This window comes from Neoarius graeffei, chromosome 21 (assembly GCF_027579695.1).
Source record: "Neoarius graeffei isolate fNeoGra1 chromosome 21, fNeoGra1.pri, whole genome shotgun sequence".
NCBI classification, from domain to species: Eukaryota; Metazoa; Chordata; class Actinopteri; order Siluriformes; family Ariidae; genus Neoarius; species Neoarius graeffei.
This window is the reverse complement of record NC_083589.1, coordinates 55,793,218-55,807,219: the sequence shown is the minus strand read 5'-3', so window position 1 is coordinate 55,807,219 and position 14,002 is coordinate 55,793,218. Positions and strand designations below refer to the sequence as shown.

Genomic DNA, 14,002 nt, shown 5'->3' with positions numbered 1-14,002 from the left:
TCTCTCTCTCACACACACACACACACACACACACACACACACAGTCAGACAGGCCTCAGAGTCACATTTGCGATGCTGATCCTTGTTATACTGCTGTCATTTCGCATTAGTGTCTCTATCTGTCTCTCTCTCTCTCTGTTATATTCTCTCTCTCTATCTCTCTCTCTTGCTCCGTCTCTTAGTCTCTATTAGTCTTGCTTTCTCTTGCTCTGTCTATCTCTCTCTCTTTTGCTCTGTCTGTCTGTCTCACACTCTCTCGCTCTGTCTGTCTCTTAGTCTCTCACTCTGTCTCTTAGTCTTTCCCTGTCTCTCTCACTGTCTTTCTTTCTCTCTGTCTCTCTTTCACTCTGTCTGTTTGTCTGTCTCACGCTCTCTCACTCTGTCTCTTAGTCTCTCTGTCTCTCTCACTCTGTCTCTGTCTCTTTCTCATGCTCTCTTAATCTCTCTGTCTCTCTTTCACTCTGTCTGTCTCTCACTCTGTCTGTCTGTCTCTCACTCTGTCTGTCTCTGAGTCTCTCTCCCTGTCTCATTATTTGAACGTGTGTAAAATAGCACTTGATCCAGCACATCCTGTTAATTGGATTGTCGCAGTCTTTCTCTCTTTGACTCTCATCTGTCTGTCTGACAAAAAGCTTTTTTTTGAAACCCCGTCAGTCTGTCACTGCTGCTGTTTGTTTTCACACACGGTTCATGTCGCCTGGATGGTTTAGGGACCTGAAGTGTCTCATTAATTATTATGGTGCTTTTTCCAGCTAATTGTTCCTGACCCTCTCTTCTGCTCCTAGCTGACCCAGTCTCTTCATCCCCCGCGAGAGCACTGACTAACACGAGTCCACTTTTCCTGTGTGCAGGATGAACATTGTACTCGGTGGGATGACTCCGTTTCATTTCCACATGGTGAACGTGTGTCTGCACTGCGCCGTCACTGCCCTTCTGATGCACACGTGTAAACACTACGTGTTCGAGGACGGACGCCTGGCCTTCCTCACTGCGCTCCTCTTCGCCGTCCATCCCATCCACACAGAAGCAGTGAGTAACAGCCGTGCGCTGATGGCGTGCTACATGGCATTAAAAAACCGCCACGACCGTTTCACGAGAGAGAGAGAGAGAGAGACGGGTTAAAGTCTGGACCAGTGAGATTCTGTTTTTTTGTTCAGATTTCAGCCGTTGGTTCAGGCTTCATATAAATACACACATCAGTTATTTCATAATAATTACTAAAATATAATTCACAAAATTAATTTATTTACATTAATCAGTACTGTGTTTGATATCTTGAGGACAAAACGTACCAAGCTGCAGAGTTTGACACAGAAACAAACAAGCACACACACATACACGCATTTTTTGCTGGAGTGCCAGTGTTCTTTTTTTGCGCCTCAGTATTTTTACCTTAGTTTTTGCGCTTCAGGATCTGTATCTCAGAGGTTGCGCTTCAGTATTTATATCTCAGTGTTTGCGCTTCAGTATTTGTACCCTGGTGTTTGCGCTTCAGTATTTGTATCTGTGTTTGCGCTTCAGTATTTGTACCTTGGTGTTTGTGCTTCAGTATTTGTACCTTGGTGTTTGCACTTCAGTATTTGCAGCTCGGTGTTTGTGCTTCAGTATTTGCAGCTCGGTGTTTGCGCTTCAGTATTTGCAGCTCAGTGTTTGCACTTCAGTATTTGTATCTCAGTGTTTGCGTTTCAGTATTTGTATCTCAGTGTTTGCGCTTCAGTATTTGTATCTCAGTGTTTGCGCTTCAGTATTTGTATCTCAGTGTTTGCGCTTCAGTATTTGGATCTCAGTGTTTGCACTTCAGTATTTGGATCTCAGTGTTTGCGCTTCAGTATTTGGATCTCAGTGTTTGCGCTTCAGTATTTGGATCTCAGTGTTTGCGCTTCAGTATTTGGATCTCAGTGTTTGCGCTTCAGTATTTGGATCTCAGTGTTTGCGCTTCAGTATTTGGATCTCAGTGTTTGTGCTTCAGTATTTGTGTCTCGGTGTTTGCGCTTCAGTATTTGTATCTCGTGTTTGCGCTTCAGTATTTGTATCTCAGTGTTTGCGCTTCAGTATTTGTACCTTGGTGTTTGCGCTTCAGTATTTGTACCTAGGTGTTTGCGCTTCAGTATTTGTACCTTGGTGTTTGCGCTTCAGTATTTGTACCTTGGTGTTTGCGCTTCAGTATTTGTACCTTGGTGTTTGCGCTTCAGTATTTGTATCTGTGTTTGCGCTTCAGTATTTGTATCTCAGTGTTTGCGCTTCAGTATTTGCAGCTCGGTGTTTGCGCTTCAGTATTTGTACCTTGGTGTTTGCGCTTCAGTATTTGTCCCTTGATGTTTGCACTTCAGTATTTGCAGCTCGGTGTGTGCGCTTCAGTATTTGCAGCTCGGTGTTTGCGCTTGAGTATTTATATCTGTGTTTGCGCTTCAGTATTTGTACCTTGGTGTTTGTGCTTCAGTATTTGTACCTTGGTGTTTGCGCTTCAGTATTTGTACCTTGGTGTTTGCGCTTCAGTATTTATATCTGTGTTTGCGCTTCAGTATTTGTCCCTTGGTGTTTGCGCTTCAGTATTTGCAGCTCGGTGTTTGCGCTTCAGTATTTGCAGCTCAGTGTTTGCGCTTCAGTATTTGCAGCTCGGTGTTTGCGCTTCAGTATTTGCCCCTTGGTGTTTGTGCTTCAGTATTTGGATCTCAGTGTTTGCGCTTCAGTATTTGGATCTCAGTGTTTGCGCTTCAGTATTTGGATCTCAGTGTTTGCGCTTCAGTATTTGTGTCTCGGTGTTTGCGCTTCAGTATTTGTATCTCAGTGTTTGCGCTTCAGTATTTGTGTCTCGGTGTTTGCGCTTCAGTATTTGTATCTCGGTGTTTGCGCTTCAGTATTTGTACCTTGGTGTTTGCGCTTCAGTATTTGTATCTCGGTGTTTGCGCTTCAGTATTTGTACCTTGGTGTTTGCGCTTCAGTATTTGTACCTTGGTGTTTGCGCTTCAGTATTTGCAGCTCGGTGTTTGCGCTTCAGTATTTGTCCCTTGGTGTTTGCGCTTCAGTATTTGCAGCTCGGTGTTTGCGCTTCAGTATTTGTATCTCAGTGTTTGCGCTTCAGTATTTGGATCTCAGTGTTTGCGCTTCAGTATTTGGATCTCAGTGTTTGCGCTTCAGTATTTGGATCTCAGTGTTTGCGCTTCAGTATTTGTGTCTCGGTGTTTGCGCTTCAGTATTTGTATCTCTGTGTTTGCACTTCAGTATTTGTACCTTGGTGTTTGCGCTTCAGTATTTGTACCTTGGTGTTTGCGCTTCAGTATTTGCAGCTCGGTGTTTGCGCTTCAGTATTTGCAGCTCGGTGTTTGCGCTTCAGTATTTGTACCTTGGTGTTTGCGCTTCAGTATTTGCAGCTCGGTGTTTGCGCTTCAGTATTTGTCCCTTGGTGTTTGCGCTTCAGTATTTGCAGCTCGGTGTTTGCGCTTCAGTATTTGTATCTCAGTGTTTGCGCTTCAGTATTTGGATCTCAGTGTTTGCGCTTCAGTATTTGGATCTCAGTGTTTGCGCTTCAGTATTTGGATCTCAGTGTTTGCGCTTCAGTATTTGTGTCTCGGTGTTTGCGCTTCAGTATTTGTATCTCGGTGTTTGCGCTTCAGTATTTGTACCTTGGTGTTTGCGCTTCAGTATTTGTACCTTGGTGTTTGCGCTTCAGTATTTGCAGCTCGGTGTTTGCGCTTCAGTATTTGCAGCTCGGTGTTTGCGCTTCAGTATTTGTACCTTGGTGTTTGCGCTTCAGTATTTGCAGCTCGGTGTTTGCGCTTCAGTATTTGTCCCTTGGTGTTTGCACTTCAGTATTTGCAGCTCGGTGTTTGCGCTTCAGTATTTGTATCTCAGTGTTTGCGCTTCAGTATTTGGATCTCAGTGTTTGCGCTTCAGTATTTGGATCTCAGTGTTTGCGCTTCAGTATTTGGATCTCAGTGTTTGCGCTTCAGTATTTGGATCTCAGTGTTTGCGCTTCAGTATTTGTGTCTCGGTGTTTGCGCTTCAGTATTTGGATCTCAGTGTTTGCGCTTCAGTATTTGTGTCTCGGTGTTTGCGCTTCAGTATTTGGATCTCGGTGTTTGCGCTTCAGTATTTGTACCTTGGTGTTTGCGCTTCAGTATTTGTATCTGTGTTTGCGCTTCAGTATTTGTATCTCAGTGTTTGCGCTTCAGTATTTGCAGCTCGGTGTTTGCGCTTCAGTATTTGTACCTTGCTGTTTGCGCTTCAGTATTTGTACCTTGGTGTTTGCACTTCAGTATTTGTCCCTTGGTGTTTGCGCTTCAGTATTTGTATCTCAGTGTTTGCGCTTCAGTATTTGTATCTCAGTGTTTGCGCTTCAGTATTTGCAGCTCGGTGTTTGCGCTTCAGTATTTGTACCTTGGTGTTTGCGCTTCAGTATTTGTCCCTTGGTGTTTGCGCTTCAGTATTTGTCCCTTGGTGTTTGCGCTTCAGTATTTGCAGCTCGGTGTTTGCGCTTCAGTATTTGCAGCTCAGTGTTTGCGCTTCAGTATTTGCAGCTCGGTGTTTGCGCTTGAGTATTTATATCTGTGTTTGCACTTCAGTATTTGTACCTTGGTGTTTATGCTTCAGTATTTGCAGCTCGGTGTTTGCATTTCAGTATTTGTACCTTGGTGTTTGCGCTTCAGTATTTGTACCTTGGTGTTTGCGCTTCAGTATTTGTACCTTGGTGTTTGCGCTTCAGTGTTTGCAGCTCAGTGTTTGCGCTTCAGTATTTGTACCTTGGTGTTTGCGCTTCAGTATTTGTACCTTGGTGTTTGCGCTTCAGTATTTGTACCTTGGTGTTTGCGCTTCAGTATTTGTACCTTGGTGTTTGCGCTTCAGTATTTGCACCTTGGTGTTTGCGCTTCAGTATTTGCAGCTCAGTGTTTGCGCTTCAGTATTTGTACCTTGGTGTTTGCGCTTCAGTATTTGTATCTCAGTGTTTGCACTTCAGTATTTGTACCTTGGTGATTGTGCTTCAGTATTTGCAGCTCGGTGTTTGCGCTTCAGTATTTGTACCTTGGTGTTTGCGCTTCAGTATTTGTACCTTGGTGTTTGCGCTTCAGTATTTGTATCTGTGTTTGCGCTTCAGTATTTGTACCTTGGTGTTTGCGCTTCAGTATTTGTACCTTGGTGTTTGCGCTTCAGTATTTGTACCTTGGTGTTTGCGCTTCAGTATTTACAGCTCGGTGTTTGCGCTTCAGTATTTACAGCTCGGTGTTTGCGCTTCAGTATTTGTATCTCAGTGTTTGCACTTCAGTATTTGTACCTTGGTGTTTGCGCTTCAGTATTTGCAGCTCAGTGTTTGCGCTTCAGTATTTGTACATTGGTGTTTGCGCTAAAGTATTTGCAGCTCGGTGTTTGCACTTCAGTATTTGTATCTCAGTGTTTGCACTTCAGTATTTGTACCTTGGTGTTTGCGCTTCAGTATTTGCAGCTCGGTGTTTACGCTTCAGTATTTGTACCTTGGTGTTTGTGCTAAAGTATTTGCAGATCGGTGTTTGCGTTTCAGTATTTCTATCTCAGTGTTTGCACTTCAGTATTTGTACCTTGGTGTTTGCACCTCAGTATTTGCAGCTCGGTGTTTGCACTTAAGTATTTGTACTTTGGTGTTTGTGCTTCAGTATTTGTACCTTGGTGTTTGCGCTTCAGTTTTTGTATCTCAGTGTTTTGCACAGTATTTGTACCTTGGTGTTTGTGCTTCAGTATTTGCAGCTCGGTGTTTGCACTTCAGTATTTGTACTTTGGTGTTTGTGCTTCAGTATTTGTACCTTGGTGTTTGCGCTTTAGTACTTGTATTTTGGTGTTTGCGCTTCAGTACTTGTACCTTGGTGTTTGCGCTTCAGTATTTGCAGCTCGGTGTTTGCGCTTCAGTTTTTGTATCTCGGTGTTTTGCACTTCAGTATTTGTACCTTGGTGTTTGCGTTTCAATATTTGTACTTGTGTTTGTGCTTCAATATGTACCTTAGTAATTGTACCTGTGGTTGAACTTCAGGATTTGTACCTTGGTGTTTGCACTTCAGTGCTTGTACCTTAGTGTTTGTGCCTCGGTGTTTGTGGTTCAGGCTTTGCATCTCAGTGTTTGCGCTTCAGTATTTGTGCCTCAGTGTTTGTGCTTCAGTATTTGTATCTTTGTGTTTGCGCTTCAGTATTTGTACCTCATTGTTTGCGTTTCAGTATTTGCTCCTCGGTGTTTGCACTTCAGTATTTGTACCTTTGTGATTGTACCTCGGTGTTTGCGGTTTAGTATTTGTACCTTAGTATTTGTGCCTCAGTGTTTGCGCTTCAGTATTTGTGCCTCAGTGTTTGCACTTCATGAGTTGTACCTTAGTGTTTGTAACTTGGTATTTGCGCCTCAGTATTTGTGCTTCAGTATTTGCAGCTCGGTGTTTGCATTTCAGTATTTGTATCCTGGTGTTCCACTTCATTGTTTGTGCTTTAGTATCTGGGATTTATTTACAGTGTATTTGCAATTGTATTTGCTGTTTTTACAGATCTTGCATACATTCACTAAATTATTTCAAACTTGTTTTGAAACTCAGCCAGAGAGTAAAATCGAAGAGAGAGAGAAGAGACTTTTTCTTCTTGTTGTTTGGTTGATCAGGCAGAAATTAATTTCCATCAGTCGTGAAGATAAACATTTCCCTTAACAGCAAGCAGTCGTGTGTGTGTGTTTGTGTAATGTATAATGCAAAAGCTGTTGAATATTCCATAAACCAAAAGCCATGACACTAAATTCTGTGCAGCGTTTGAGCTTATGGCAGGTTTTGTCATTTAGCTCCAGCACACTCCCTCCTGCTCTTTACCTCCAAGCTGTCGGAGGCTTATCTTTAGATCAGGAGCCGTTAGCAGGTCACCAATAGAGCGCCGGCAGAGTAACGACGTCGTTTTGCACTGGTGTGGTGTTGCAGAGCTGAAAAGGCTGCATTCACTGATGCCCAGCTCTCCCTGTGGAGAATGTGCTGGACTCGACACACACCCTGCTGACCAGCTGTCTCTCTTCCTGTCTTCCGTTCTGCTCGAGCTCACTGCTGCTCATGATGTCATCGCAGAGGAGAGGAGTGTGGGTTCAGGCAGCGTCGCTAGCGCATGTGTTTGAACAAATGATGAAGGGTCTTTAGAAGTAAGGTGTAGTCGAGGTGTTGAACTTGATGTTTAGGGTTTTATTTGTTTTTAGTCGCTTCACTTGTGTCATTTTTTGTGTATTTTTTTCTCTGAAGTAATAGATTCTGGGTGGACGAGTGAATCTGTTGGGAGGATACACACTTCTTCTTTTGATTTACATTCAATCAGCATTGGCAGTATTTCATTCTTTCTAGAGTTTGTGGAATATAATGACTGATTGTGTGTGTATTACATATATATCTTACCCGAAATGAGCGCGAGAGTGTGTGGGTGTGTCTCCATTGGGTTGCACCATAATTATTTTTTTTTTTTGCTTTGCCATGCAATTAAACATCAGCTGTGACTTGCCTAAGATTAGAAACTGAGTTTATTCACTGCGTTAATTGAGACGCTCAGCAGTTCTGCTGTTTCTCTTTGTTTTCAGTTCATTTAAAAAAGATAAAATGTTTTGCTCCTGAATTAATAGAATAGTAATAAAAAATTGTGACTTTAAGGGCGTATTCACACCTACGTTGTTTGGTCCGGACCAAACGAACCAAATTTCCCTTGGTCCGGACCTTTTGGGTTGGTCTGAATACAAATCACCGAACTCTGGTCCGGACCAAACAAGCCGACCGAGACCGAGCTGCAAGGTCGGACTCGGTCCGGACCAAAGGAACTCTGGTGCGGACCTTTTGGAGGTGTGAAAGCAGACCGGACCTAATCCGACAGTTTTGCTTTTTTGTACCTCGGGAGCTTCCGTCGTTTGTCGAGCATTATGGGAAACAGAGTCTTGACACTCCACCGCAAAGTGCAAACACTGTTTCGGTTGTCAAGGGAACCTTACAACAGTCGTTCAGTCATTCAGACCAGTGGTAGGCTAGACTACAGAGTACAAAAAATGAGTAGGGGGCAAACGTGGGCCGAGGAAGAAACGCGTACCCTTGTGAATATATGGGCAGATGTCCACATATCTGAGCTTTTGGAGAGAACACACAAAAATGCCGACGTGTTTGCTGTATTCAGTGAGAAAATGAAGGAGAAGGGGTTCACGCGCTCCCCAGAACAATGTCGGCTAAAAGTGAAGAAACTCCGTCAGACCTACGTTAAAATCAGGGACATTCTTTCAAAAAGTGGCGGTACTAGCGACGCAAAAAAGAAATTCATCTATTACGATGGATAAGGCGAATATCCCGACACATACCTCCTCCGTCTTGCGTGAAGAGCCAGAACTGTCACAACATGATGTGCGCTCATCAGCGCTATCCTCCGTAGCCGCCTTGCCCTTTGAAGTCGTCGTTGATAAATTACTTGTACAACAGCATAGTAATCGCACAATTGTGAAAACAGTAAAAACTGGAAAAAACATATAGCTTTGATGACATTAAAAAGAATAACAGCACGGAAAGCCTCCATGACTACTTTTGAACTTAACGCTTTGTGCGCGTGTCGTCTCTGACCAATAGTTGAACGACCTCAGGGCGCGCAGCTTTGTTGACAGATTTTGGTCCGCTTACTAAAATGTACAGTGTGAAAGCGAACCGCACCAAAATGAAAAAATAAAAAAAACATTTGGTTCGGACCAAAGCAAGTGAACTATTGAACTATCCTGGTCTGAATACACCCTAAGGCTCCAGTCGCACAACACTGATTACTATAACTATAACCGGGCTTGTAGTACTCGAGTCTGACTCGTGCCCTAATTTTAAGGACTCGTGACTCGACTTAGACTTGAGCACTCTCAATGATTCGGACTCGTAAATTGGAGACTCAGATTTTTTTCTTTATATTTTTGTAACATATAATAATTTGCCATAAGATATTTATATCTACATTAATTTTATACTAATTTCATGCAAGAGTGTCGCACCTGTGCGCCTTGGTGCGTGCATCAGATAGACTCTCAGGTGCGCTCCAGACAGCGCGTGCGCCAAGCGGACTCTTGCACGTGCCGTAAATAACTCACAACTGCACAGGATTAAGGCGCAATCGGCGCGCTGATATAAAAACTGTGAAAACACACTTACTTTGCGAAGTATTGAGTTGCGTTGCTGACACATTACCGAGCCTTATTTCCTTGTCTGGTTTCCTGATTTCCTGTTTCTTGTCTTTGATCCTGCCGAGTCTACGATAGCCTGTTTGTGCCTCGCTCGACCTATCGCCTGTTTCACCGTTTTACGATTTTGCCTGACATTCTGGATTGTTTACTGTCTTCACTTGTATTAATAAACACACCTTCTGCACTTACATCCGTCTCCCAACCATCTCTCAGTGCGTTTACATGCACATCCAAATCGAGCTACTGTCGTTAATTGAGCTAAGGGTCCCAGCAGGGGTGCCAGAGAAATCCAATCCTACATGCACACAAGGAAATCGAGCTATCAGGTACATTGTGCACCCGAGCCACAGGTGGCGCTGCACGCCCCATCGTGTTGGTACACTTCCGGTTGTCGTCATGAAGAAGAGCTATTCAAGAGTATAAACAAATTTATCAGCAGTGTTGCCAGATACTGCTGACGTTTTCCAGCCCAAAACATGTTCAAATCAGCCAAAATGCACTTAAAACCGCCCAATCTGGCAACACTGGCAGTTCTGTGTTCACAAGTTCCGTGCTCAAGCTGTTAGGCTTGCTCTAACAGACTGTATGGCTACAGACTGTCCTGCGCAGACCACTGTTTTGTAAGACAACTTATTTTGCACAATTGTATATTTTTCTAAAGTCCATTTTTTGCTTACAATTTAACTTATGTCTTAATAAACACACAAAAAGTTCATTTGTTTTGTTTTTATTGACATTCTTCAGATGTTGGACATCTATATATACACACACACACACAAATACAGTGACTTGTTTATGTACACAATTCACAGCCATGCAACAGCTGTACAGATGTATTTGGTGATACAGTAAGTGAGCTAAATTTTAACAGTGCAAACAATGCCACAAAAAGAAAAGATTCATGCCGTTGTCATGCCGACCGAGGCTGTTGTGTTTCCCGCTTGTGGTCTCGTCACTCGTCACTTCCGGGAAGGGGCAGTGCTGAAGTAAGTAGCTCGAATACGTAGCTCAATAGGGTTTACATGCACTAATGGCCCTTTTCCACTACCCTTTTTCAGCTCACTTCAGCCCGACACGGCTCGCGTTTCGACTACCAAAAACCAGCACGACTCGGCTCGCTTCAGCCCTGCTCAGCCCCTAAAACTCGCACGGTTTTGGAGTGGGGCTGAAGCGAGCCAAAGCGAGCCGAGTGAGGCTGGGGGCGTGAGCAGACACTTCCCTGTGCACTGATTGGTGAGGAGGAGTGTCCTCACATGCCCACACACGCCCCGCGAGCACGCTGGGATCTGTAAACACCGTAAACCCTTCAAAACAACCCATGAACACACTCCGGTGGTTGATATAATAAGGATAGATCACGGCTTACGGAAATATTATAAAAAACGATACAAACTACAGAGTGGTTACGGATGCATCACGGATGCTAATAATTTACGGATTGGTCACGGACGTTTCAGTATATTACAGATTGGTTACGGATTTCATACGGATGATTCATCAAGGATAAAAAATTAAGAAGTCTAAAACAATTAAATGTTTGGACTGCCAAAGTTCATAATTAAAATATCTTTCCTGCATTTATATGTTTACTTTATTAATTTACTATTGATATTTCATGGAAAAAAAAAATCACATATCCGTGAATAAAAGATCCGTGCTTTGTATTATATTTTTTTATTTCCCGTGAATCCGTATTCCGTGACTTCATGATGCAGCAAGGATGTACAAAGATGCCCGGGAAAAATAGCACATGCTCAGACAACGTCACATGTAAACAATTATCTGACTGGTCAGATGTTTATCGGTTCAGGTCCAGGCCTGGAAAAATCGCTCCAGAATCAATCTCACTGATACGGATAAACCCAGGGCTATAGGGATCGTTATTGGTCTGGTGTGAGCACCGACCACATAAACTGCAGGAGACCCATTTATTTATAGTTATAGTTGTAGTTATGGTTGTAGTTATCAGTGCTGTGGGACCGGGCCGTAATATTGAGCAGAATAATGATGAATTTTATTGTGAGCTTTAATGTGCAGCTCTGTTGCAGAAATCTCTCCCAGTCGACCGAGTGGAGACACAGGAATGTCTCTGGCGCAGGATCCACTTCCAAAGTGAATATAAACAGCACAAAACAGCCGTGTGTGTGTGTGTGTGTGTGTGTGTGTGTCTGAGATGAAGAGAGACAGACAGTACAGTTGACCATTATGTCTCCTAAACATGAACTCTGTGTGTGTGTGTGTGTGTGTGTGTGTGTGTGTGTGCGAGAGACAGACAGTACAGTTGACCATTATGTCTCCTAAACATGAACTCTGTGTGTGTATGTGTGTGTGTGTGTGTGTGTGTGTGTGCGAGAGACAGACAGTACAGTTGACCATTATGTCTCCTAAACATGAACTCTGTGTGTGTATGTGTGTGTGTGTGTGTGTGTGTGTGCGAGAGACAGACAGTACAGTTGACCATTATGTCTCCTAAACATGAACTCTGTGTGTGTATGTGTGTGTGTGTGTGTGTGTGTGTGTGCGAGAGACAGACAGTACAGTTGACCATTATGTCTCCTAAACATGAACTCTGTGTGTGTGTGTGTGCGCGCGCTCACAGTCACATGTTTCTCAGGCGGGGGTTGGGTTGAGGTGCAGCTGCTGTGCTGGTGGAATTCCTGCAGAATTAGGTAATTGGCCAAAATAAAAAGCTCAAGTGTTTCAGATCCCCACCTCCATACACACTTCCCACCAGACCACGTGTGTGTTTGCATGTTTGTGTGCTTGTTTGTTTGTGTGTCCTTGTGTGTGTGTCTTTGTGTGTCCCTGTATATGTTCGTGTGTCCCTGTGTGTGTGTGTGTCCCTGTCCATGTCCCCCGTCCGTGTCCCTGTGTGTGTGTCTTTGTGTGTCCCTGTGTGTGTGTACTTGTGTGTGTCCCTGTCCATGTCCCCCTGTCCAGGTCCCTGTGTGTGTGTGTCTTTGTGTGTCCCTGTGTGTGTGTGTGTGTGTGTCCCTGTCCGTGTCCCTGTGTATCTGTGTCTTTGTGTGTACCTGTGTGTGTGTGTGTGTCCCTGTCCATGTCCCCCTGTCCGTGTGTGTGTCTTTGTGTGTCCGTGTGTGTGTGTGTCCCTGTCCGTGTCCCTGTGTATCTGTGTCTTTGTATGTACCTGTGTGTGTGTCCCTGTCCATGTCCCCTTGTCTGTCTCCCCGTGTGTTTTTGTGTGTCCCTGTGTGTGTGTGTCCCTGTCCATGTCCCCCTGTCCGTGTCCCTGCGTCTGTGTATGTGTGTGTGTGTCTCTATGTGTCCGTGTGTGTCTGTGTCCCTGTGTGTGTGTGTGTGTCCCCTGTGTATGTCCCTGTGTCCGTGTCCGTGTGTGTGTGTGTGTCCCCTGTGTGTGTGTGTGTCTCTCTAGCCAGATATTCCATAACATTAGCATTTCGAATATACTTCAATATTCTGGCTTTAATGATTTACACTGAACCAGATAAAGCCACACCAGTGTGTGTTTTTACACTGCGAGCTGCTGTTCCGCAACCAGAGACATGATGCATCAAAACGGAGTATTGACATCTAGGGTGATGTATCAACATGTCGGAAATATGAATACACCGAGAATACCAGCGCTGCTTTCAAAACAGTGGCACTGAACTGAGTGTTGAGGTGCTTTTGTTCGATGTCACATTTATTCCACTCTTCAAACACAAGCAGAGTTACACAGCATCGTATAAACGGGTCATCACTTCTGTTAAATAATTCATGCTTAAGGGAAGTCACAGCCTCAGTATATGGGACATGCTTGGGGGGAAAAAACTGCGCTCGCAAAAGGGGGGGGGGAGTCGTTGAAGCAACGTCTGTCGATCAGAAGAGAAACAGGAAGCGATTTGAGGCAGAAAGACGTGCAGACCTGCGACGCTGTAGACAGAGACGTTTGAATGTGTGCTGGTCTCAGAAAGAAGAATGTAAAGGTCAAAAACATCACACTCCTGTTCTGCCAAGTGTGTGTGTGTGTGTGCGCGCATTGTGGAATATTCTGGAAGAAAATCTCCTCCTCCACCACATTGACTCAAAGTGATTTATGTCTTTATTAGAAGACTGTAAATCAATAAAACATTCAGCTCTCTGACACTGAGGATAAGATTTCCACCCTGGCGCTGGGGCATCACTGACGTTCTGTTCCTTTCATTTACAAACATTGATCTGTATATTAGAAAAAAAAGAACGCTGGCGGTAATGACCCAGAGCTCGTTTTAAACACTGTGGCGTTCTGCTGTACGGAGATGCAGTGGATCGACAACAACACAAATATTCATGAAGCAACAGAGACATCATGCGTTTCCCTTTTCACACTCATCAGGAACTCCAGCTCGGATCAGTGGCCTTATTTTATTTGCCCATAAACCTGTGCATGTCCCGCCCACTTCCTCTAGTTAACCAGTGGCCTTCATTTGCATACTGAAACATGATTGGCTCTTAGATTTTATGACACAGTAAAAAAAAAAAATAGGTGAGTGATGTGTTGAGTCAACACTGACTTTTTCAAATCAGATTTGAAAAAGTCTAGACATGAAGTCTGCTTGTGCACCCCAGGTCTGTCTCCACAGTGTGTGTGTGTGTGTGTGTGTGTGTGTGTGTGTGTGTGTGTGTGTGTGTGTGTGTGAGAGAGAGATATTGATTTTGTTGCTTTTTCTGGGTTAAAATAGGTTTAAGATCCTCAGGTAAGCTGTGAAAGAAATCAGACTGGCCAACGGAAAACCTCACAATGACCTACTGCTCAGAAAACTGGGTTGCTGAAGGGCAGAGCCGACTCGGACTCCGAGCCATGAGCCACGTGAGCAAGACATAAAAGAAGGAGGAGAG

The 14,002-nt window shown here is 44.0% G+C and overlaps 1 protein-coding gene across 3 annotated transcripts in view; it reads left to right on the top strand.

The window, feature by feature from the left end:
- The window catches only part of tmtc1 (transmembrane O-mannosyltransferase targeting cadherins 1), a 163,527-nt gene that overhangs the window by 34,972 nt on the left and 114,553 nt on the right, over nucleotides 1-14,002 (top strand). For all 3 annotated transcript variants that reach the window (XM_060903388.1, XM_060903387.1, XM_060903389.1), the window contains exon 2: nucleotides 852-1,029. In XM_060903388.1, coding sequence (XP_060759371.1) covers nucleotides 852-1,029 — 178 coding nt within the window. The remainder of the gene's footprint in view (nucleotides 1-851; nucleotides 1,030-14,002) is intronic.